This window comes from Saccostrea echinata, unplaced genomic scaffold (assembly GCF_033153115.1).
Source record: "Saccostrea echinata isolate AGI-Se365-2 ecotype Australia unplaced genomic scaffold, CSIRO_AGI_Sech_v1 ptg000054l, whole genome shotgun sequence".
Taxonomy (NCBI): Eukaryota; Metazoa; Mollusca; class Bivalvia; order Ostreida; family Ostreidae; genus Saccostrea; species Saccostrea echinata.
Window position 1 is genome coordinate 67,850,481 of NW_026889803.1, and position 26,103 is coordinate 67,876,583.

Here is a 26,103-nt window from a genome sequence, read left to right on the forward strand (position 1 = left end):
ATGTAACATTGTAAATATTTAGCGATTGGTAGTTTAGTAGTAGTGCTAGTTGTTTTTGCTTCTCTATTTCCTTTGTTTTTATGACTTCTTAACTTTTTTCTTTGTCCTGAGGAAGGGACAGGTTGTCCCGAAAATTTGACAATTATTATTGTTCGTGTCGTTGGTCATTTTTAGTGCTTTATATAAATTTCCATCCGTGACCTTGTATCTACTTAGTAGATCCGACACTTAGGATATACAGTGTTGTTGGTTTTTAGTGCTTTATATATATATATATATATATATATATATATATATATATATATATATATATATATATATATATATATATATATGCCATGAGGACAAGAGGGTTTGGTAATTATGTTGTCCTTGAAGTAAAGAAAAAGTGGTATGCCGACATTTTACACAAAAAGAGAATTCCAAATTTTCAAATTCTTACTAGACATGTTCAAGAACTTTTCCTTATTTTTAGAAAGCGTCACTTCTTCCTAGATAAAGTAGGGAAAACTCTAGGGGAAACCAAATTTAGAGAAAAAAATTGAATGAGAATGAAAAGAATCAGACAAGCTATGCTGAAAAGATGGAAAGATGGAGAGCATTAATATTAACTAGGAAGTCTCTATACAAGTTTATTGACGGGGAGATGTGTATTACACAGAAAAAAAGATGGCTAGGGCAAGAAGCTGTTTTAACCAAAAAACAAAATAGCTGTCCGTGGAAAATCACTGAAAGGATTGGTTAATAGCTCTAGAAATGTCAGGTTTTCTATTTGAAGAAGGTGAAGGATTTATGTCTTTTTGTTTTATGTTGCTTCACTCTTAAAATTGAATATAAATGTGACAACATTCATTTTATTGTGACAATAAAACACAAAAAATTAAATATTTTATGCAAAATGTCATATTTTATGTTTTGTTCAAGGCATATTTGAAAATCAAGTCAAAGTCATGCACACACCCATGAAATATTTCAAAAACTTAAAACAACTATACATCTTTCACACCTCACAATTATCACATTGTCCCTGAATGCGGTACACTGTAAATATATAGTTCCAATCGATTAAAAGCTCTCAGTCATTTTTTAAACTCCGTTTACTTTGTAAACTGCTGCGCACTGACTAGAGCAGAGTAAACTCCCTTTAATGATAACAATGCATGATGTGATCCACTCTCCACGACCTGTCCATCATCGATAACATAAATGACGTCACAGTTTTGTATTGTTGACAGACGATGTGCTATCACAATACAAGTCCGGCCCTCTTGGGCAGTGTCTAGAGCCGCCTGGACTTGCTGTAAAGTTGGAAATTTATTAGTAAAATCGTACTGTTATTAAAGTCTTTCAGTAAAAAACAAATTAAAAAGCTAGAACTAACCTTTTCAGACTCTGTGTCAAGCGCAGAAGTCGCCTCGTCAAGAAGCAGTATTTTTGGGTTACGCACGATGGCACGTGCTATAGCCACCCTCTGCTTCTGTCCTCCAGACAACTGTGTTCCCTTTTCTCCAACCACTGTCTCATAGCCCTATATATTTACCAGTCATTAAATTTATCTTTATAGATATACCATCAAATAAATCTACTTCCCTTCATTTATTAAAACACATTTAAAAGTATAGCATACTTTTACCCTAACTGCTTTTGATTTTAGTAACCTTAAATAACATAAATGTCGGTTTTGTAAATGATGCACGACAAAAAATTCACGATTATTCTGAATCTGGTCAAAGCTTAGTATATGTTCTATAGTCAAAAAAGACAAACCGCCGGAAGTTGTGTGATAAAGTCATGGATATTAGCCTTCCTTGCTGCTTCGATTACGTCGTCCATTCCCACATCGGTGTCTACACCATAGGAAATATTCTCCCGGATGCTGCAGTCAAACAAAATCGGTTCCTGGCTGACCACGCTAATAAATGAACGGAGACGAGAGAGATTTAAATCTCGGATATCTATGCCGTCAACATTCTACAAGAGAATCAAAGAAATGAATTTGTATTGTTACATAGATTATATTGTCTACATGCTGCATGAATTATTTATAATGTAAAACAATCAAACTTTTCAAGTATCCATGCATAATGATTGTGTCTGATATACTTGTATTTTTCAATTGCAGAAATCAAGCTAATGTGTGTGATTATGGATGTTACCCAGTATAGGCTCCCTAAGCCACCACGTGTGTCAAAAGATAAATTTGATTCAATCCGCTCCTTAAACTTAAATTTGCCAACAAAGGAATAGATGCTGTTAACATTGGACTTTTGCGAGAAGCACTGACTTTTACAGTTGACGGCTTACTTTGACATTTAAACCTGCCTTATATGCGGAGGTACCGAATTGATAATAGATAAAGAAACATTAATATAGGTTATAGTTATGGTATTAGGGGCGCTAACATTATTTACCAACACAAGAGATGATTAGAGGTAGAATAAAATTACTTAAAATGACTTGCTTATGAGAGATAGTATCTCTTTTTATTTTCATTTTCTAAAGGAGAATTAAATAAAAAAAGAAAATACATTCTTGAAGGAAAACTTGGCAGAAGTTAGTCAAGGTGGGAAGGGAGGGGGTTGAATGAAGGATTGTTGCCGATCCCTTTCTAGACAACGTAATATGAGCTTTGAAATGGTCCATTATTATCGTTTTATTAACTGTTAAGCTAAATATTTATATCGCAAAAGAGCTTCCGTATATTTTTCTGGTGTAAAAGTAAGCCGTCGATTGTAAAAGTCAGCGCTTCTCGCGAAAGTCCATTAGTAACATTCTTAATCATAAAAAAAAGTTTAGTCTTGCATTCCACCATATTTCAAGTCTATATCCTGCATTTGCTACAGATATCCCCCAATTATTGCTTCCATACTTTTTTTAATTATAAACAAGTTAAAAGTGGCTAGATATTGAGCATCTTAAACAAAATCCTCTTAAATAATCGTCCTCTTCATCTTCCCTCAACTATAGTCCGGCTGGACATATAATTACTGGTGATGTACGTATAGTTCAAAATGATGACCTAAAAATCTAAACTCAGAGGACCCTATATCTTTCAAATGGTGACAGTAATTCATTTCTATCATGAATTCTATCAAAGATAATGCCAGACGATGGCAAAATATGAAGAAGAAGACCTGAACACTTTGTCACAATGGATTAAGGACATATGCAACGTAGTTTGAACTTTATTGTCTTTTTCCCTGGAGTTGAAGAGTTCCTATACTTAAAGGAATCGTGTGAAGCATTTTATTGTCTATATATGCTGTTGTACACCTTTTCTAAAACAAGCTTGGATAAACAAAACATCTAGAATATATGTTTAGTAATTTTTGTACATTTTTCTTTGAATTATACAAGAATTTTCATCAATTGATATCTTTTCAAAACCCCTGGTAATGCATGTTGATTTTTTGTCTACGAACACCTGATGTTACTATAATCTTAAATTAAGAATATCTTGAAAAATTATCAGCAGGTAAGGTATGTTGCGTATGTCCTTAAGAGTTTTAGAAATACTAGTGTACTAGAGAATCGTATTAATAAGTTAAAAGACCACATACAAACCATTCATCCTTTCGCTTTCACAAAATCGGAAGTGATACAAGAATTAGAAAGACTACATGGACAATATGTAATGGAAACAGCAGACAATGCTTGTAACAATATCGTCTTCGTCTGTAAGGCTCATTATTACAGCTGTTTTACAAGAACCTGGTTCAAATTCTAATCTGGAAATCCAACTTTGACTCAAAGTTCACTTTCTAAAGATGAAATTTTTCAAAAGCTAATTTCAGTCTTTAAAAGTTTTCCAGTCAACAAAAGTGAGTTGGCTCTACCCTACCTATACTAGATTCTTAAGTTTCTTTAAAACTTTCCAAAGATACATTGACGGGCCCAGCAACTGTTTCCCTAAGCCCCTTTCTTTACTCCTCACAAAAATATTAACTGCTGTAAAGGAGAAACTTCAAACGTACCCTGCTACAGCATATTGGAAAAATTGGTGTAAATCAAATGTGGATTCTCAAAAACTCAAAAGAACTTTTAGTTTTAATTTAAAATCAAAATTTTTCAGAAGTCAGTAACTTCAAAATATATTACGTTTCTACGCCTTTAGAACCATTCCTCATGATAAATTAATAAGTAAGCTTTTTCTATCTTAGACAACTACTCCTTCATTAAAATCGGGACTGGGAAATTTTCATACATGTATCTTGCGATTGCTATCTACAAAATTACTTTGCAAAATAACCACTCTGATTCTACACATAAGTACTCTGAGGTTGATATCAAAGATGCTGGAGTTCCTTATTGACAACATATGTAGTCTTTGGAGACAAGGTCTTCCAACAATGTGTTACAATTTCGATGGGTACTGCCTAAATGTGCTCCTTTATAAGTGGACCAATTTTTATTTTCCTATGAAAATTAATTTATATAAAAAAAATCTAATGTGAAGAAGAAAACACTTCCTCTGGTCTTCAACTCAACATTCAGATATGTTGACTCGATATATTCCAGTGAACTAGAAATAAAAGACACCCCAGAGTCTGTCACATCTGTTTCATATTTTGAAGTCTTACTAACCATAGGCAATAAGGGCAAATTAACAACTAAACTGTATGACAAACGAGATAACTTCAGATTTTTCATCGTCAACTTTCCTTATTCATGTAATAATATTCCACTATCACCTCCAAATAGTGTTTGTCTCCCATGATATTCGATACTCATCAGCATGCTTCGAGTATGATCAATTTATTAAACCTTTGCAGGCAACTGACAAATAAGTTGATGCTAGAGGGAATTCAAAAATCTCATTTAAAGTAACCATTTTTGAAATTTCACGGTCATTATAATGACATTATTAGCAAATACAACCTTTCATTGGGTCGTACGAGGGTTAATCCAAAATTAATGTCACAACTGCTATAAAATCTTTAATAATAATAAGTTTTCATCAAAAATTAACATACTAATACCTCTATCTATATTTCCTTTTGACCTAAAAATTGATTTAGATATATAGAATACTTTATAAACTATCTAAATAAGCACAACGTTGGGTCTCGTCTACCGCTGCACCGCAAGAATGTACCGACGTCGTTATGACATTTCTCTTCAACACTCATTTTGAATCTGATGATACATAAAATTTACGCAAAAAAGAAATGAATTTAGAAATAAATTTAAAGTTCAAATAACTTTAATACTTCAACTCAAAACAAGACAGTTTATAGCAAAATGACAGTAAAGATAATTTTTTTAAAAAAAGCATGTGAGGTTAAAAAGATATGCGGATGAACTGAAAATGAGTGCTGAAAAGTAACGTTATAACGACGTCAGTGACATTGTTGTCGTGCGGCAATAAACAAAATCTAACGTTGTGTTTGTCTTAATATTTTAAAAAGTTTCTGATATAACCAAAAGAAATTTTATAGCAAAGTTCAAAATAGATAGGCGTATTAGTATTAGTATGTCAAATCTGGTTGATAATATTTTAATTATTAAAGATTTTATAGTAGTTGTGACATTAATTTTGGATCAACCCTCGTACTTTGATACATGTACATATTTTATACCAACTGTTAGACCTTTGTTTTTATCCTAAATTTGACTGAGAATTACTCCTCCTAGACACCTTATCCCAACTCTGGAATTTCCGGGGGTCTGTGGTTTATACCCTATTCACAGATTTGAATTGTTTGTGGATTTTTCAGATCAATCACTGTTAGTTTTCTTCATCTTTTTTTACTTAAACACACAAAATCTTATTTTTTCCAAGGTAACCACTACCATACGTACTATTTCTCCATCCTGTACGTCATAGAACCTTTGTAGCAATGATATAGCTGTAGATTTGCCACACCCACTCGGTCCAACTAAAGCTACTGTCTGTCCTGGCTCCACAGTAAAACTTAAAGATTTTAACACCCGCACATCTGGCCTCATTGGATAGCTAAAGGACACGTTTTTAAAGACGATTCGACCGTCCACATTGTTCTGGAACAAAAGAATGAATATGAATTGTATAGTTTGATAAATAAACGGAGTGTAAGGCTTCACACTCCTTTTGATTATATAATGAAACTTAAAACTCTGAAGAAGTGAAGTCGCCAAACAGATACATGAGGCAATAAGGGAATGAAGACGGTTACAATACATGTACAATTTGAAAAAAAAAATCTTTAATCTTTTTTATGAGTGCATTTAGTACTTTCCTAGATGAAATGTTTTCCTTGTCAAAATAAACTTTCAAAGGCAATTATCAATACTTGGTTTCATTACCAGATATGTTCCACGTTGCGAGTAGATATCTATGCCTGGGATAGTTTCCAATATCTTGAATATCAGACCTGCTGCGTGCTGAGCTTTAGAATAATCAGGTAAAAAGGAACTGGCCTGTCCAATCGTCATTCCAGTAAATGCTATGGCAAAAAAGACTCTGAAATAGGAAAAATATAGCCATAAATGACAAGGAGAATAGTGGCAGTAGAGATTGATTGATTGGCAATTTTTTCCCCTTTAAAGTCAATATTTCAACTTTGGAATAGTACATCCTTCCTAGCATTTTAAAATTATGTTCTAAAATCTTTCCATATAAAGGCAGTATTAGTTTCTTATAATTTTCACTAAGGAGTGCCATAGGCCCAACAGTGTAAAAATTTGACAATAAAGTACAGTAAAAACTTTGAAAATTTAAAATATTACAAACAAATAGAAAAAAAACTATTAGTGCTATAACAATAAAATATGAAGATACCGGACAGTAATCAAGCTCAAAAGTCCATTGAAACAATACAAATTGTTAGCAGGGCAAACACCGACCTCTAAAACAACAGAGGTGGGACTAGGTGCCTAAGAGGAGTAAGCATCCCCTGTCAACCGGTATTGTAATACTATAAATATGCAACAGAACAATGGTTGTTGCAGCCAAATTAAATGTTAAAATGTGAGTCTCAAGAAAGCGCGTTAAATTTATTTATTTGCGAATATTTAACAGAGAATTTGGGGTCCTGCGTTCTTGGATAAATTGTTCAAAAACAAAGAATCAATAGTGATGTATTAAATTTAAGAGATCAAATATACATGAAAGTTACACATGTACTCAGCTATATCCATGAAAGTTACACATTTACTCAAACAAAGATGTCTATGTTTGAGTATGGAAATAACATACTAGACTTAATCAAAACTGGATTAGAAAAGAATTTCCATCCTTCACCCTGAAACAAAGTAATTCCAACTTGAACTAAAAAGCTAAAAAGACAGGATTTCTTATCCAGATGACCTTGTAATTTGAAATTTGACATTTTCTTTGAAAAAAATACAAAAAAATTCATATAGAGCTAATATCAATTTTTCCACGCTGAAACTGTATTTCAAAAGAGATTTCTTAAACATCCATTAAATAAAATTTTGCTTTAGCATTCCACCTTAACATCAACTTCAGCGTACTTGTGTGTTGTATTAGAGTGATTTTAAAAAAAATCAATCGAGTATTTCTTTTTTACATTACCAATCACAAGAATTCGGCGTATAATAATATCTGATTCTGCCGTCGTCGAAAGGGAGATGTAAATTAAAGACGTAAAATCCCTTTATATATAAAACTAATGAATGTGGTTTTATGAAAACTAAAATTTAAATGCAAGCAAAGGAAAATCTTTTTAATATCAAGTCTTGTAATATTTAATGATATTCTTCAAAAATTGAAGGATAAAGATTCAAAATAAAGTTTATGTACTGACTTGTAAACATCCTCCGGCGCCATCTCCCCTAAACTCACTTGCCAGGCACCAAAACGGAAGGAACCGCCATACATAGCGAACACCACACACTGAGAAAACCCATAGGCAAACCCGTAGATCTGAGCTTGTTTTAGACTCGATCTGTAAAAGGCAAATAACCGACTTATAAACCCATAGGCAAACCCGTAGATCTGAGCTTGTTTTAGACTGGACCTGTAAAAGGCAAATAACCGACTTATAAACCCATAGGCAAACCAGTAGATCTGGGCTTGTTCTAGACTCGACCTGTAAATGGCAAAAAACGGACTTATAAACCCATAGGCAAACCCGTAGATCTGAGCTTGTTTTAGACTCGACCTGTAAAAGGCAAATAACCGACTTATAAACCCATAGGCAAACCCGTAGATCTGAGCTTGTTGTAGACTCGACCTGTAAATAGCAAAAAACGGACTTATAAACTCATAGGCACACCCGTAGATCTGAGCTTGTTTAGACTGGACCTGTAAAAGGCAAATAACCGACTTATAAACCCATAGACAAACCCGTAGATCTGAGCTTGTTTTAGACTCGACCTGTAAAAGGCAAATAACCGACTTATAAACCCATAGACAAACCCGTAGATCTGAGTTTGTTTTAGACTCGACCTGTAAAAGGCAAATAACCGACTTATAAACCCATAGGCAAACCCGTAGATCTGAGCTTGTTTTAGACTCGACCTGTAAATGGCAAAAAACGGACTTATAAACCCATAGGCAAACCCGTAGATCTGAGCTTGTTTTAGACTCGATCTGTAAATGGCAAAAAAACGGACTTATAAACCCATAGGCAAACCCGTAGATCTGAGCTTGTTTTAGACTCGATCTGTAAATGGTAAATAAACGACTTTTAAACCCATAGGCAAACCCGTAGATCTGAGCTTGTTTTAGACTCGATCTGTAAATGGCAAATAAACGACTTATAAACCCATAAGCAAACCCGTAGATCTGAGCTTGTTTTAGACTCGATCTGCAAAAGGCACAACACACTTATCCTGCCTTATAATTCAGAATCATAAACCCGAAAATCAGTATTAAACAAACCCAAAATGCCTTCTACTAATACATATGTAGGAAAGACATAATTTACTAAACTGTGAGTTTACATAATCTACGTTCACAACTTGCAAAATATCTTAACCTTTTATTTGGGCGACATCGACATACATATGTATTATGTTCTGGAACTAGTACTTAATGTTATCAAATATGGATTTATTGTTTAAAAAAAAAACGATTTTTTTTAAATACTCGTGCATAAATTTGTTGGCATCAATTATTGCATAAACATATTGCTTTTTCTTTACAATTTTGCTTCATTTCTGTAAAACTCACTTTAGAGGGTTCTCTAAATTAGCCGCGTAGAGGTCATAAAAATATTTTTCTCTTGTTAGAGACTGCACAGTGCGAATGTTGTCAATTGTCTCACTGGCCACCTGAAAAGAATACACGATTGATATATCATTCGAATGCATTTACATACGATATATTCTTTGTGAACATCAAACTTTTATAAAAAGATAAATTATCTATTTTTACTGTAACATGATACTTACGTCTAGGAGTAAATTAACAAAGTTTACTATTTACTGAAGCTTTGCCAATGGAGTTATAGCGCGATTAAAGGAGAGTCAAAATGAATTAATCCATACTAATACGTATGTTACATGATCGTTGGACCTAATTTACGTACCGAAAAGAAATTTAAAAATAAAAACAAAATTAGTCTTAAATTCTCTAGCTTATTTCTTTTTTTAATCCAATGAAGCATTTCATCAAATTTTACCGTATACAAATTGATAATCAATTGTTTCTAAATGCATTTCTTTGCCTCAGTTTCTTGATGGTCAAAACATGAAATGCTAGAACAATCGGACACCGTGGAAATCGCCTTGTAATCCTTCCTCCAGATTTATTACCTTGCCAGCATCCTCCATTTTGCTTTGATCTTCTTTGTGTTTCCCCATCACGACCTTGATCTGTAAACTACCTATCAAAACATGGCAAGATGTCATTTGTAACAGATGTCAAACTTGAGGTTTTTTGTAGTATACAACAATTTGCTCTCGCTGTTAAAAGGAAGAAAAATAGTTAAAAGAAAAGAAAAATATATTATTATTCAATCTTGGGCTAGGTTGCACTCCATTTTTTATTCATTCCTTCAATGAAAGAGTATACAGTAAAAAGGCAAAATTTTCTTTGACACTACTGCGGATGAATGCTTGATCACACACTTGCTCTCCTCACTTGATCTTTGCCTTGGAAACTCACTTGACAACATTAATATGGGAACTCCTGCGAGGACAACTAGCGCCAACTTCCAGCCGTAGTAAAATGCTATCACCAGGGCCGCCACTAAACTCACTATCGAGGACAGGATAGTGCCTATCCGGAAACCCGTTGCCTAGAAGTCAAGTTGAATAGTTAAAGACTACGAATCATATCCGATTAAATGCACTTGAAACTGTAAAAGAAAATAACACAATTTGAAATCTGCAGATTTACAAGATTTTTTTACTCTTACTAACCGTTTTAATAAGAGAGGCGTCAGTTGCCAATCGCGTCGTGAGAGCACCGGTGCCATGCTTGGGGTCGTCAAAATAGGAGGCATCTTGTCTTAAGTACGCCTTAAATGACTTCAGCCTCAGCCTAAACGTCAACCGCTCTCCAGCTATGCCAAGGTTCACGTTCTGAAATTACGAAGGGGTATTTTTAGTTAGAATTACGTTTTCACTATATCTGAACGTGAACTACATTAATCGATTTTTTTTTATAATGAATAAATGAAAACATGCACAAGACAAATACAAAAACTTTAACTGAAATTAAATTCTAATGCAACTTACTAAGGAGACAATAAACACAAAAATAAGTTTTACTACGAAAAATCTACAGTTCAATCTACTCACCATGAAAAAGTGGCACATAAAATTCAACCCTCCAAGGGCCAGGAACATTAAACTCCATAAGACGTTATCAGTGCCGTTTATATCTATAAATACCTAGGAGTAAAAGCCTTTTTTAACCAATTGTGATGTTATGAGTTTAATTTTTAAAGAATACAAATATAATATTTATGTATTGGATTCTTCCTTTGGACAAAAATTTACAAAACGTCACAAAGATATACATTTTAAAAAATAAAATACATATCTTGTTATTTCTTGCATAATTTAATTTTTAAATTGGATTGGATAAATGGCTATAAGCTTACAAAAGTCCTTTTAAAATATTCTGAAAATAAATTCTAATATAATTCAGCTGAATATGTTTGATAAAGAAACAATCTTAAGCGATGAAATACAGACGTGATTTTTGCAATGACTCTTGACAATAGAGGTAATACTATTTTGCTTATGCGTGATGATCTTTTTTTTTACGAATAAATACCGTACCTTTATCATTTCTCCGAAAAACAAAGCAAAGAGCGGCATTGTAGAACCTTGGATAGCGGAAAACAATGTGCCAAAAATCAGAAAAGGGCATTCTGGGAAATTCTCACGCAATATTCGGAAGTACTTCGGCTTCTCGAATTCCTCCTCCTCCTCCTCTTTCTTTATCATAGAAAATACGATTTATTTCAGTCACTTGCACAATATAGAAGTAAAAATTAAAGTATAAGCGCGAATCTGGACCGCAGATCCTGTGAACATTCGATGATTTGCAAACATTTTAATAAGTGGTTATATTGCTGACAAAATTCAATTAACAAGAAATTGTCACATCAATATTATATAAACCATGAACTCACAACCTAACAGGTATCAAAGAACGTTTCATTCAGAAAGATTTATAAAATTTATAGTATCTTGACGAAATCATTTTATGTTAATTGCAAACAGAATGAAATAAAATATATATGATGCATTTCTTCAAGAGATTTTAAACATAAAAACATTATTTAAATATATATATTTATAAGTGAAAACTAATTTAAAATCAATTTGAAGTTTAGGTGAGGTGTATTTAAATAAATACGAACCTCTTCCTCTTCTTGTTTTGTTTTTTCAGATGCAGACAACTGCCTTGAGAGCTGTTTCTTTACTAGATGGTCTCCCTTTTCCGACAATGACACACGTGACCTCTGACGTCTGTAGGCACGCTTTTCCGGACCAGATTCTTCTACATGTATCAAGATTCATTTTTTTTCATTTGATAATCAGGAATTTCTGATGAGTCGTATTACGACCCAAAACGAATTTTTCAATTCGCTTTAAAAATAGATCTGACTGAGACATGAATCTTACCAATTAATGATTTTCTTAATTCAATAATAATTTTTTATTTACCATTGTCGTTTTCATCATCAGATTCTAATGATTGGGCCTGCACGAGCTGATAGTAAAACTCCTCCTTCTTCATAAGCTCTGTATGTGTCCCAGACTCAATTATCTCCCCTTTGTCCACCACGTAAATCATGTCAGCGTTTTGAACAGTAGTCAGACGATGAGCTATCATAACTGTTGTTCGACCAAGCCGAGCCTAAATTTGAAGTGTTTATAAATTTAAAAAAAACAAACTTCCATCTATTGCTTTTTTTAATGGAAAGAAGCTCAAAGCTTAAACTTAAGCTACACACTTGAGTTGAAAGACCGTCTCTTTTGAGCAGTTATCAAAAAATGATTGAAATACAAAGCACTCACCTTGTCCAGTGCTTTCTGGACAATGTTCTCGCTCTCTGAGTCTAAAGCTGACGTGGCCTCGTCCAGAAGGAGAATACGAGGGTTTCTGATTAGCGCTCTGGCAATAGCGACCCTCTGTTTCTGTCCCCCAGACAGCTGAGCTCCCCTCTCCCCGACCAATGTTCGATAACCCTACCAAAAACAGGTGTATTTCTGGTGTACAATTTTCAACTATAGGTTCATGTCTGATCTTGCACTGGAGCTAGTTAAAGAGGAACTTAACTGTATCTCTTCCCAGAAGCGACATAAACTTAAGTAGTCCGAAATATCTGACATTTTCCAGGCGTTTTTTTACGAATTGATATTTTACATGATAGGAAAACGTCAGAACTGGCGCCATTGTGAAAAGTGGAAATTCGCCGAATCCAACAGGAGCATTCTCGGGTCGCTTTTCGATATGTGCGAACCGAATTAAATGTCTATAACTCACATCTTATCAATATTACAATGCTTCTAGTGCTTACCAATATCGCTTTTGTTGTTCTTTGTAATATAAAGTGTCTGGTGAAAACATTTTATCAAACTGTCAAGGTTTGTTTTGATTTCGTGCATTCTGAAAACTCGTGAGACCCTGTATCGAAATGTGGAGTACTAGTGATATTTTCTTTTAAGCGATACTGGTAAAAACTAGAAGCAAATTGCTATTGCTAAGTTGTGGGTTTGACATTTGATTCGATTTGCGACTATCGAAAATCGAGTTCAGATGGGAGCGGAAAAATTTCTGCATTTCATAATGGCGCCGGTTCTGACGTTTTCCTGGCACGTAAAATATCAAAATCTTAAAAAAAACGCCTGGAAAACGGCAGATATTGCGGACTAAAACTTAAGGAATGTTAAGTGACCTTCCATTGTGTGGCTGAGTAAATGAAGTTATGTGATTAAGTGGCTTTACACTGGGTTACTGAGTGATATAAAATGTAGACAAGTGATTTAAGGACTTTAAATTGTGTAACTGAATGAAGAAGTCATCTGATTTATTGATCTTTCATCGGGTAACTGACTTCTTTACATGCAACAGCCTCAAGAGAAACTGAGTTATAAAGTATCATGATATAGTTGTTTTACACATAGTGAGCGATGAAGTCATTAAATTTAGTGGTTAAGTGGTCTTACATTAGGTTACTAGTGATGAAGTCATTAATTTAGTGGTTAAGTTGTCTTACATTAGGTTACTACGTGAGGAGGTCATTTAATTCAGTGATTAAGTGGTCTTACATAAGGTTACCAAGTGATGAAGTCATTTAATTTAGTGATTAAGTGGTCTTATCTTGGGTAACTGAATGATGAAGTCATTTAATTTAGTGATTAAGTTGTCTTACAAATTGATACCAAGTGATGAAGTCATTTAAATTTAGTGATCAAGTTGTCTTACATTAGGTAACTAAGTGAGAAAGTCAGTTAATTTAGTGGTTAAGTGGTCTTACCTTGGGTAACTAAGTGATGAAGTCATTTAATTTAGTGGTTAAGTGGTCTTACATTAGGTTACCAAGTGATGAAGTCATTTAATTTAGTGATTAAGTGGTCTTACATAAGGTTACCAAGTGATGAAGTCATTTAATTTAGTGGTTAAGTGGTCCTACTTTAGGCCTGATTACACCAAGCCTTTTAAAGACCATAAACTGAGAACAAACTTAAGTCCAGTGTTTGATTTTGAATATCTTGAGTTGCACTTAGCAATTATGTGCTAAAAAAACTTGCAGATATGAAAAATATTTAAATTCAAAGATATGACGAAAATTTTCTTGTACAATCAAAATTATTTCAAAAGTTATATTAATTTAAAATTTTGACTTAAGTCTGTTCTCATTCATGGTCTTGAGGCCATGTAAGCTTAATGTGGGTTAAAACCGTACATAAAGTGTATGTGAAATAATGAAATCACAGTCGGTTCTGATTACGTTTGCCTACAATATGGTTGTAGGTTAACTTATCCCAGAGTGGAAACGATGTGAGTTAATCAAAATTCACCTGAGCTAATCTGTATCAACATTTTAAAGTGGGGCAGCCCTTACTGGCTTTAATATGGTAACTTAGTGATGAGATGGGTTAATTTATGAACTTGCAACGGAGTGATAAAATTACATGATTGACTGAGTGATAAAGCCACGTGGCTGTGTGGCTTTACATTGGGTTACTGAATGATAAAGCCATGTGGTTTACTGAATGATGAAGTCACGTGATTGTATGGCTTTACATTGGGTTACTGAATGATAAAGCCATGTGGTTTATTGAATGATGAAGTCACGTGATTGTATGGCTTTACATTGGGTTACTGAATGATAAAGCCATGTGGTTTACTGAATGATGAAGTCACATGATTGTATGGCTTTACATTGGGTTACTGAATGATAAAGCCATGTGGTTTACTGAATGATGAAGTCACGTGATTGCATGGCTTTACATGGTTACCGAGTGATGAAGTCACGTGATAAACTGAGTGATTATGGCAGGTAACTAAGTGATAAAGTCGCCTACATTTGGTAATTGAGTGATAAAGTCATGTGCATTAGCTGCCTTCGCGGCGTCCTGTATTTCCTGTATAGTTGCGTCAGGATTTCCCAGTTTGATGTTCTCGGCGATTGTCATGGCGAACAGGACTGGTTCCTGGGAGACAACACCGATGTTGTTTCGGAGCCAGTTGGTGTTCAGGTCTTTCAAATCATTGCCGTCTAATAAAACCTTCAGAATTTATATAAAACAGAGTACTAAGTAATATCACAAGACATAAGAAAGTATAAAAGGCGCATTTGTTGTTTTTGATTATAAAAAACATAACTGACACGTAGTAGGCTCTCCTCAAGAAAGTTCAGAATGTTCAATTCAATTGGAAAAAGTACTAACTAATAAAAGATAGGTTTCCCCAGCTTATTGTCTTTACAGGATTTGTATATATTGTAAATTTTTTAATACGTCTTTAATAACCTACCCGTCCGTTCTGTGGATCATACATTCTCTGGATTAGTTTGACGACCGTAGATTTTCCACAACCACTTGCCCCCACCAACGCCACTGTCTTACCGTGTCCTATATTCAGGTTAAAGTTCTTTAATACCTAAAATGAAAAAAAACTTCAAGTGGTGTGCTGTACACAACTCATATGTTATAACCCATTACCCTTATATACTGAGGACGGACAGTCTGATTCAATACACAGTTTTACACAATACAGACGCTTTTATTTATGGTTTATGTATTATAATAAAAACGTCTGCATTTTAAATTTGATTTGTTTTATCTGCTTTCCCATTTTAAACTCAAACCTAACAAATTGGACTGTGAGAGATTAAAACACCTTAGCATACCATTATATACTAATAGATGTTTTTAAAAGGAAGTTAAATCTCAAACACTTTGTGCGAAAGTAATAATTTTGACTTTCAGCCTGCACGCGTGGGCATACCTGGACCTCCTCCCGTGTAGGATAGGAGAAATCAACGCCCACAAAGTCGATGTCACCCTCCAGTGAACTTGGTACCTGTCCCTTGTCGACTGTAGCATCTATTGTGGGTACCTTTTTATACAAAAATTTTAAAAAAATCTCTTCATTTTATTCAGCAAGTGCTCCCCTACAAACGATGTTCTCAATAAACCATAACTTTAAAATAATCAACTCTTGATTTGACTACTTTAATCATGTTTTCAAATTATAATTTTGAAAGGTAAATAATTTTTTTGATTTCCACTGAAGTTTGAAGCCAGCTTTCTTTTTATTTCCCTTTTCTTCTTACACTTACATTGTCAATGGTTTCAAAGACCACAGCAGCAGCACCTTTGGCACCAAATATTGACCCGAGATGAGGGGCGGCATTTCCAATAGAGAAAGAACCAATCATCACGCAGAAAAATACCTGTCAATCCAAATAAGGATAACAACCAAAAAAATAAGATTATATGAAACGTGAAAATAAAAAACAGTAACTATGCTTAAAGATCCAGTTAAACAATACAAATTGTGAGCAGAGCAAACAAGGAACTTTGAAAACATCAGAGATGGAATCAGGTGCCGTGGAAGAGTAAGCATCCCCTGTCGACGGTCATATATCTGCCGTGAGCCCTTTGTCATGAACAGAGAAACGGACAATTCAGTATGAAGATAATGGCCTAACAATATTTATTAAATACATCAGTCAACATTCGACCTAATAACAGGTTTTAGTTGCAAAAACGATCATTGTATCGATCTTAGAATTTGCCAATGTTGACTTTAAACGAAATTGTTGATACCCAAGTAAAATTTCATTTGTCAGCTTTATGATAAACGTGATGACTTTAACTTATCAATCGTCAACTTCCCTTACCTATGCAGCAATTAATATACCCTTATCACCTGCATACGGAGTTTATATATCTCAGTTGATTCGATAAGCAAGAACATGCTCTACGTATGAACAATTTCTAAAACGAGGTAAGTTATTGACAAACATGTTGATGAAACAAGAATATCAGCAGTCTCATTTAAAGTCATCATTTCGTAAGTTCTATGGTCGATACAATAACCTTGTCAGCAAATACAATCTATCATTAAGTCAAATGCTGACTGACTTTTTCATACTAATTGTTAGGCCATTATTTTCACACTGAATTGTCGACGGATTTTTCCGTTATTTTCCCATCATGACAAGGAGCACACGGCGGGTGTGACCGGTCGGCAGGGGATGCTCACTCCTCCATGGCACCTGATCCCACCTCTGGTGTCTTAGAGGTCCGTGTTTGCTCTGCTCCTATTTTGTAATGTTTAATGGACTTTTGAGCTCGAATACTGTTCGTTATCTCCATATATTTTAGTAGTCTGCCTCGGTTTAGAAATTGTATCTTTGCAAAACATTCTGTTGCGTATTGAGTCAACTATGACACATTAATACCTAATGCAGGTGATAAAAAGTGTGCTGCTACATATAATTAAGTGAAGTTGACCATAGAAAAGTTGAAGTCATCACGGTTATCATAATGTTTAGTTGTCAGTTTGACAACAATTTCATTTTAAATAAATTATCCGAATATGAAACAGATGGGTCGTTCATTTTGAGTTCAGTGCATGGGATACTTAATGAATGAATGAAAACGAATATTGTTAATAGAAGGTTTTCCATCGAGGTGATTTAAGCAAGAGTTATTCCCCATGGCCGCCATATTGTAGGTCAACATCCCCAGGTCCCTTCATTATTCAACCAAGTTCAATTTGTTATACTGGGCACTGAAGTGAATATAAAACTGATTTTCTTATGAATATACGTATATATAAGCTTCTTGTAATTCATTATTTTAATATTGTAAATATTTTTTACCATATATTTCTGGCATGCATGTTTAAAATTGGTTGCTCAAAGAGGAAAATTCACTACTTTGACCTACAAGATGGCGGCCAAGGGGAATTAATAACTCCAAGGCAAAATATGTCATAGGAAAACCATCTATTGATAAAAACTTCGATATGTCTAAATGTCGAACTGAAAGCCACAGCACGAGATTTCTACTTAGTATTCATGTTGAAGTTTTTTTTAATAAATTAATGCCTATAAGAATGCAAAAATAGGTCTGTTAATAAAGGGGCACAATTAGTACTATGGGAATTTTAAAAGATTCGTGGACGACCAGCTGACCATAGATTTTGTCAATGAAGAAATCAGGCATCATTTAGAGTAATCGTGTTACAGATGTTAATCCGAATTTCCAAGTATCTTTCAACATCACTTTTCAAAGCAGTGAAAAATTGGAAATCTTAATCAGTTGAATTCGAACGCGAAAAAAATATTTTTCAGCCAAAAAAGACATCTGCTTTTTTTTTAATCTTAAAAGTATTATTTTAGATTACTCTGTGCAAAAAAATATCCCTCTCTTAAAATAACACAAAGGTAGTGAGTACATAATTTCCTAAAAGCTTATTTCATAAACTTTTTGAGAGATCTAAAGGGGTTTTTTTTACCGTAAGGACTTCCCCGGGACTAATCCCCTCTCTCTCAGCGGCACAGTAGGAATTGTACCAATCCTTGACCTGTTCTGATCCGTACCTGAAATGCAAATCAAATAAAAATGATAAGAAATCACAATAAATAAACAATCACAACAAATAATAAACAATCACAACAAATAATAAACAACCACAACAAATAATAAACAATCATAACAAATAATAAACAATCACAACAAATAATAAACATCCACAACAAATGATAAACAATCATAACAAATAATAAACAATCACAACAAATAATAAACAACCACAACAAATAATAAACAATCACAACAAATAATAAACAATCACAACAAATCATAAACAATCACAACAAATCATAAACAATCATAACAAATTATAAACACCCACAGCAAATAATAAACAACCACAACAAATAATAAACAACCACAACAAATAATAAACAATCATAACAAATAATAAACAATGACAACAAATAATTAACCACCCCAACAAATAATAAACAATCACAACAAATAATAAACAACCACAACAAATAATAAACAACCACAACAAATAATAAACAATCACAGCAAATAATAAACAATCACAACAAATAATAAATACCCACAACAAATAATAAACAACCACAACAAATAATAAACAATGACAACAAATAATAAACAATCACAACAAATAATAAACAACCACAACAAATAATAAACAATGACAACAAATAATAAACAATCACAACAAATAATAAACAATCACAACAAATAATAAACACCCACAACAAATAATAAACAACCACAACAAATAATAAACAATGACAACAAATAATAAACAATCACAACAAATAATAAACAATCACAACAAATAATAAACAACCACAGCAAATAATAAACAACCGCAGCAAATAATAAACAACCACAACAAATAATAAACAATTACAATAAATAATAAACAATCACAACAAATAATACACAATCACAACAAATAATGCCAACTTTAGCAGAACCGAAGGATTTTAATGATAAGTAATAATGGAAGTTCCAAAGAATGCAAAATGAGTGAGGTATTCAAGTCAGGTAATTCATTCCTCGTACAACAAGAACTACATGTATGAAAATGCCTGCTGAGTGAAAACTATTGGGAATATTTAAAAGAATCCAGACAGGAAGGTTTGTCATCGGGACAGAGGCCACTGGTTTTGTTACAAGGTTTGGGTGCAAGATCCTGCAGCAAAACCTTGCAGAAAGTTAGGATAAAAGATTCTACTCACACATTGAAAAATTATATTCTATCAGAGAGTAGGTCACAATATCTTACCAGAAGGCGAGGGCATAAGATCCGAACATGAAGAACATGATGGAGCCAATCATGAGGCCCTGGACCACCGTCTTACGGACCCCGATCTTCTTGCTCTCCGTCAACGCTTTCTCATATCTACAAATCAACAAAAACTACACAAAATAAATTTCTCCATTCTTATAAATTATTCTTTTTCATGAAAAGTTTATAGTGTTTAACTCATTACAAATATACACAATCTTGTAATATAATCATGTGAATTATTATTTTTCTGTATATTCATCCTTCCAACCTACGGCTTTGCGCTGAGTACAGCAAGATTCAATGGTGCCCATATAACCTTCTCTCACATTCCTTCTTTTAATATTGACCAAGCTGTATGTCCCCTGATTACTATCCTGTGCAAATTAATACTAAGTATAACTGTAGATAGCTTTGTTAGGGTTTATTACCTGACTTGCTCCTGTCTTTGTCCGTTAAAGGAGATGACGGTCCGGATACAGGAGAGGACTTCCTCAGCCACACTTCCGGCGCCTGCGTACGACTCCTGTTCCCTTTTGGTGTAGTTTCTGATAAACTGAAACAAACATGTCCTTTTGTACATCACTGATAGATCTAAGTACACTTATGTGCCAGAAAAAAGTATCTGTCCTTTGTGTTCATCGTACCGATTTTATATTACGCATAATAGTCATCTAAAAGATACGCTGTCTTAAGATATAGGAGCTTCTTCACTAAATTCTAAATTTATCAAATAAAAATATTTTTGTTTATCTCTTCCATTGCAATTAGTGTGTTTTTCAGATAACAGAGAATATTGTAAAATCACATATTTTCGTGAGGTCAAATTTTCGTGGTTTGAGAAAAAATATGGATTCTTTGGGATTTTATTTCGTGGAACAAGAATTGTTGAAAAGAAATGCATGTGTGAAAATTACATTTCGTGGTGGACATGAATTCGTGGGTCTCTGCATACCCCGAAAACAACGAAAATTAAACCCCAATGAAAATTAGTGATTTCACAGTATGTAATAGAACCAGGCTTCTCACAAAAAATGGCTTACGACGAAAACCCTCTGATCATGAAAAATAGTTTGGTAAGTATGACCAAATCTCGCTTACCACAGAAAAAACTGCAGCACTGACAGCCAAAAGCGGCGTGATAGACATCATTACCAGCGTCATTTTCCAGCTTTTCCAGAAGCCAATGGCAAACCCCGAGAAGAACTGCGCAGTGTACTGAAGAGTGAAGCTGAATTTGTCCCCCAATCCATCTTTGACTTTTCCGATATCGCTATAAAATTAAGGCTGCCTTAATAGCGACACGAAGCAAAAAATAAAACTATGCAGCTTTTTAAAGTGTGCTGGGATATCAAGAGTTTGGTTGTGCAATTTTCAAGATAATGTTTTAGTTTCAAACGCAAGAACTTTATTAAATTACATCACTCTTTTGCAACTGCAGATAGAATTGAATGGAAATAAACTGGATATTTACTCTGCCAGTCGAGTAGTCAACTCCCCGCTCTGGTGTTTGTCGAACCAACCTATTTCCTGTCGGACTATGGACCGGAAGTAGACTTTCCGGATAGTGTGAACCTGTCTCTCGCAGGTCGTCGTCCAACACATAATCTGTTAAATACCGCTTAGTGGAAGTTAAGTGTGTTTAAATAAAACATAAAGTCAGTTACCAGACGGTCCAGGGGTCAGGATTCTTACCTGCAAGTACCCTGACACTAGGACGATGCCGGCGATGTACAGGTAGTAGAAGGCGTAAGTGGTCATTTTGTCATTAAACTCATCCACGGACGAGTTGTTCCCGGTCCCATTTCCGGTGACGTTTAAACTGATGCTTCCATTGACGCAGATCACCTGAGCGCCGCCCGGACCTAGGAAATTGATTTTTTATTATAATTGTTTGTTAAATTTTATTTTTTTTTTTACTTTTACTTAACTAATTAATTTAAAACATTCAACAAGTATTTTTTTAGATGACTCCATTTGAGAGTCAACAGTGCAAGGTGTTTCTTACAAAGTCTTTCCTGCATGAGCTTGTTCTAGTTTTATGTTTTGTGTTAGTTAATTGATAAGACAGTGATTATGGTCAGTGTCTGAGTTTATTACTGACCTGTAACAAACGTGTCGGTCAGTTCTCCAAAGATGACGGACAGGGCCGGCCATCCTCCACCCACAGCTATAGCGAAGATACTCCCAATCAGGATCAGGAATTTGTCAAAAGCCGTGGCATATCGGAACTACAATGTATAGACAACTGTTATTTCACTCTATCTAGTTTTCCTTGCATTCCTTTTCCTCTCAAATGATATAACTGAAGGTATTTATCTTCTCATGGAATTTACATCATCCCATGGCCCTCCTTAGAGGCTCTTCTTTATTTCCCAATCCCTCACCCACCCTCCCACGTTCTTAGCCCCTAGTGTCCCCCTGTTTTGCAGTTTCCAATATCAAATAGTGCTCTTTTTCATTTCAAGCCTCTTCCCTAATATTAAATTAGTAATATTTTTATAATACTTGTATGAAGAATATGAAAAACGCGTTATGTAAATCGGGTGGTTCTGAACTACATAGAAAGGAAATAGTATCAAAGGGTCGTCTTACCAGCTGTCCGAACGATGCCGACTTAGGAGAATTCCTGGAAGTACAAAGGAGAGTTATGAGAGTTTTGAGACTAATTATATTTACTAATCTCTGTAGACATAATGTATTACCTACGCTGAGAAACTCTTCAGATCCATGTTCGCACTACATACGGGTGCCTTACTGGGACAGGTGCCCGCTTTATTTATGTTTCCCTCTGATAAGAAGACGTACTCGAGAGGAAAATGTCAATGCTCTTGATAAGGAAAAATTCGATAGAAAGATTTCTATACAAAATCTAAGTGAAGTCGGTCAAATTCCGAAATATTTATAGAATCAATACGTATAAGGGGTAAGCTATAGAATACCTATAATTATCAACATTTGAAAGGTACTCATTTACAGTACAGCAAAGGGAGATAATCCTAATCGTTACCCAGTGAGAAAATACATGGATCCATGTTTGGAAGACAACTGTAGCTCCAAATTTTTGCGACCCCGCGACTCTATTCTCGCAAGATAAGTATTTGGTATTTATAAGTGGGACAATATTTTTTTATGAATTCTTGTTATTTCTTTATATAATCTATACAAACAAATATACGCGAGAATGAAATTTTTGCGAGCAAACTGTCTCACGTAATTACGCAAAATTTAAATTCTCGGAAATAAAAAAAAAAGATTTACAGTAGTGAAAGAATTTTAAAAAAGAGAAAGACAAAAACTGTCCATTCCGCGAAAGAAAGAACTTATCGAGGGACAAAGGATAAAACAAAATTAATGAAATTTACTGCTTTTCTTTGTGATGAAATTTAGAGAATTAAATATATCAGAGGTCTTGAATAGACCTATTCAGTTGTATTGCATCGTTAACATTGTATTAAATATCTTATAAAATGCTCTATTTCATAGTAATTACAATTAGAAGACCTGTTCTAGCACCGTCCTTTCTTTCGGCAATACACTTTTCATTCTTTATTTTTAGAACAGACAATTTCTTCAAACTCATTAGTCAGCAACGGTTAACTTTACGGATTTTTTAACATATTCCTTCAAAGAAAAGGGACATAGATGCAGATTTCAATTTAGTTTACATCTTTCAAAGTTTTCGGTAGAAATTCATAACTTAGATGTTGTGAGAAAAATTAAAAATTATCAACGAAACGGAAATGCAAATGTATCAATGCCTCTTTATTAATGACTCAAAACACAAAAAATCACTTCTAAATTATGGTTTAACTTTAAGAATCAGAAAGAATATTTATGATGTCCCCATATCTATATACTTGTGTGATTAAAGCATTAGGCTCATACATTAATGTGTAAGTGAATACTACGGTTCTCTGGCTCTTAAATACACATCTGTACTCTTAATATTACATAGCATAAATTATCAGATTTTTTTTAAAACATCAGGCTAACTAACAATAATTACACAGGTAACATGTATACAACACATGTTCAAACAAATGCAATATTTAATGCAAATTTTCTTAAAGTGCAGTCATAACTTGGTGTATGCACTTGATCTAAAAAAGGTGCAATTCTCTGCTTAAGTGATTATAAATAGCTCAATATCGAAGTAAACATATTATTATCAAATATTTTGAAAAGATCTGTGCTAGCGCAGTTTTTTAAATACCTAGATCCGCCGAAGGTCTTGGTCGACCTTGCTAATTAGGGACCCGCCCCCTTTCAGAAATAAAGAGTAGACTTACTGTTTCGTTTCGTTTTTGTCACCAGACTCCGTAGAATATTTCTCCTTCTGAGAATCAGACGACAACAAGGGCTGCTTCTCTTCGTTTTCCGACATCACAGCGATCTAGATTTTCTCGTTTGTTGTTGAAATATTAAATGTTCAATATAACTGTAGACGTCCATTAATAAACACTTCTTCTGTTAACCACATAAAGGCATGATGATTAAAAACATGTAAATGATGTCATTGTAAATAAAATTGTAGAAAATGAAGTGATGTCATCGTTCAAGAAATTGCACAACGGTTCACCTCTGAACTGATTATACATGAGACCGGTAAATAATCAGTACTCTTACTCATATACTCGATAAAGATAACTGCATAATTTTAAAGTGCACGGCGCTTCCCCAGATCTCTAAATATAGCTATGACCGAAGCAAAGTAGTCGTTTCGGTGCTGCAGAGCAATTCAAATTAATTTGAAAAAATATGAATCGCAACAAATAACATTTTATATGCATTTTGGAAACTGTCAGATATCTTGGGAATAAAAAAAATAAATTACACCGAATGATTTTTTTTCCAAATTACTGTACATATATATTGAACCATATAGTAAATGGTGAATTGAACATACATGTACAGTGTATATATATTTACATTCCACGACTGTGTTTATTGTTGAGGTTCTTGTTAGAAATCTGCATTTCATGTGTCAAGTCAAATCAATGAAATTTTTTTTTTTAATTTTTTAACAAAAAAAGATTTAAAAGATAATTTTGAGAACCAAGAAGTAAGTTAAAGGGTGTATAATCCTTAGAAATAAAAGTGTCACAACTGTAAATGATAATGTTGCTCTTCATTCGCCATTGAGCATACAAGATATGCCTATAGATTTCGAGTACAGGCAAGTCACAGATTTTGTCAACAATGGTGAAATTAGAGATGTAGGGTACTAGCCCTTTACAAATTGCTCAAATCTTTTTTTCGAAAAACATATGAAGAAATACATAATGAAGCATTATTACGAGATTAAAACTTACTTAGAAATGCGGTTATAAAAACTCTTTTTTGTATTGATACTTTTTTCTCCATTGCCTATATAATCATTAGAAAAAAGTATTTCAAAAAATTCTGTTATTTCTGTTTCATATTTGGATGTTTACTGACTATATTCGATAATGACCATATAATAACTAAACAAATGGGATAACATCAGCTAGTTTTTCCATCATCATCTTTCCATATTTATGACATAATATTGCACCATCACCTGCATAGGGTGTTTATGTCTCCCAATTGATTAGATACATAAAATCATGCTTTTAGTACGATCAAATTTTAAATCGAGGGAAGCTACTGACAAATAGGTTAATCTTACAAGGATTTCAACAACCGCGTTCTAAAACAGTTTTTCGCAAAATCTACGGTCGTTTTAATGACCTTATATGGAAATAAAACCCACCGTTCGGTATACTTTGTTTGACATGTTTCATACCATAAATTGTTAGATCATTGTTTTATTCCAAGCTGACTACTGATTACTCTATCAACAGGGTCGACAGGGGATGCTTAGTCCTCCTAGGCTCCTGATCTCACCCCTGCTGATTCCAAGGCTCCGTGTTTATGAGATTGATTACTGTTCGTTCTCTTCACCTGTTATATATGATAGGAATTCTTGAATGTGAGAGACAAGAAAAAATATTTCCAATCAATAATTTCATTCTTATTAAATTGTTTCGAAAGAAGTCTGTTAAAGGAATATGAAGACTTCAGTAGAAGTGAAGTTTGTTCAGGGGATGTGATGTGTGTTCAGGGATTGTAAAGTATGTTCAGGGGATGTGAAGTGTTTTCAGGGGATGTGATTCTGTTCAGGGGATGTGAAATCTGATAATGAGATGTAAAATCTGTTCAGGGGATTTGATGTTTGCAGGGGATGTGAAGTTTGTTCAGGGAATATGAAGTCTGTTCAGGAAATGTGAAGTCTTCTCAGAAGAGGTTTGTCCATATGACGTCTATACAGGGGTTTTGATGTCTGTTCAGACTTTTTTGAACTATTGTCTATTGAGGAATTCAAATTCAAGGGGAATGGGTAGATGGAATAGATATCTAAAGCTATTATA

The 26,103-nt window shown here is 34.0% G+C and overlaps 1 protein-coding gene across 1 annotated transcript; it reads right to left on the minus strand.

Moving 5' to 3' along the window:
• Nucleotides 1–834: 834 nt before the first annotated feature.
• On the minus strand, nucleotides 835–24,321 carry LOC133172181 (ATP-dependent translocase ABCB1-like). Its single transcript, XM_061307020.1, has 28 exons — nucleotides 24,001–24,321; nucleotides 22,304–22,337; nucleotides 21,813–21,939; nucleotides 21,404–21,573; nucleotides 21,183–21,316; nucleotides 20,810–20,981; nucleotides 20,140–20,264; nucleotides 19,706–19,822; nucleotides 18,389–18,473; nucleotides 16,200–16,313; nucleotides 15,866–15,976; nucleotides 15,392–15,517; nucleotides 14,941–15,144; nucleotides 12,427–12,597; nucleotides 12,073–12,265; nucleotides 11,766–11,905; nucleotides 11,179–11,337; nucleotides 10,693–10,785; nucleotides 10,312–10,473; nucleotides 10,055–10,187; nucleotides 9,703–9,773; nucleotides 9,119–9,219; nucleotides 7,749–7,889; nucleotides 6,286–6,442; nucleotides 5,803–6,000; nucleotides 1,768–1,971; nucleotides 1,382–1,528; nucleotides 835–1,298 (listed from the first exon to the last, which is right to left on the minus strand). Exons 1-28 carry the CDS (start codon nucleotides 24,093–24,095, stop codon nucleotides 1,098–1,100), a joined length of 3,885 nt encoding a protein of 1,294 aa, XP_061163004.1. The 5' UTR covers nucleotides 24,096–24,321; the 3' UTR covers nucleotides 835–1,097.
• Nucleotides 24,322–26,103: the final 1,782 nt, after the last annotated feature.

What these genes read in the sequence shown, in the direction of transcription:
- LOC133172181 (XM_061307020.1), bottom strand. Translation starts at nt 24,095, where the DNA reads ATGTCGGAAAACGAAGAGAAGCAGCCCTTGTTGTCGTCTGATTCTCAG. An exon ending in GACCGACACGTTTGTTACAG is followed by an intron (nt 21,574 to 21,812) that starts GTCAGTAATAAA and finishes TCAATTTCCTAG; the next exon opens with GTCCGGGCGGCGCTCAGGTG. An exon ending in CAAAACAAGAAGAGGAAGAG is followed by an intron (nt 11,338 to 11,765) that starts GTTCGTATTTAT and finishes TCTATGATAAAG; the next exon opens with AAAGAGGAGGAGGAGGAGGA.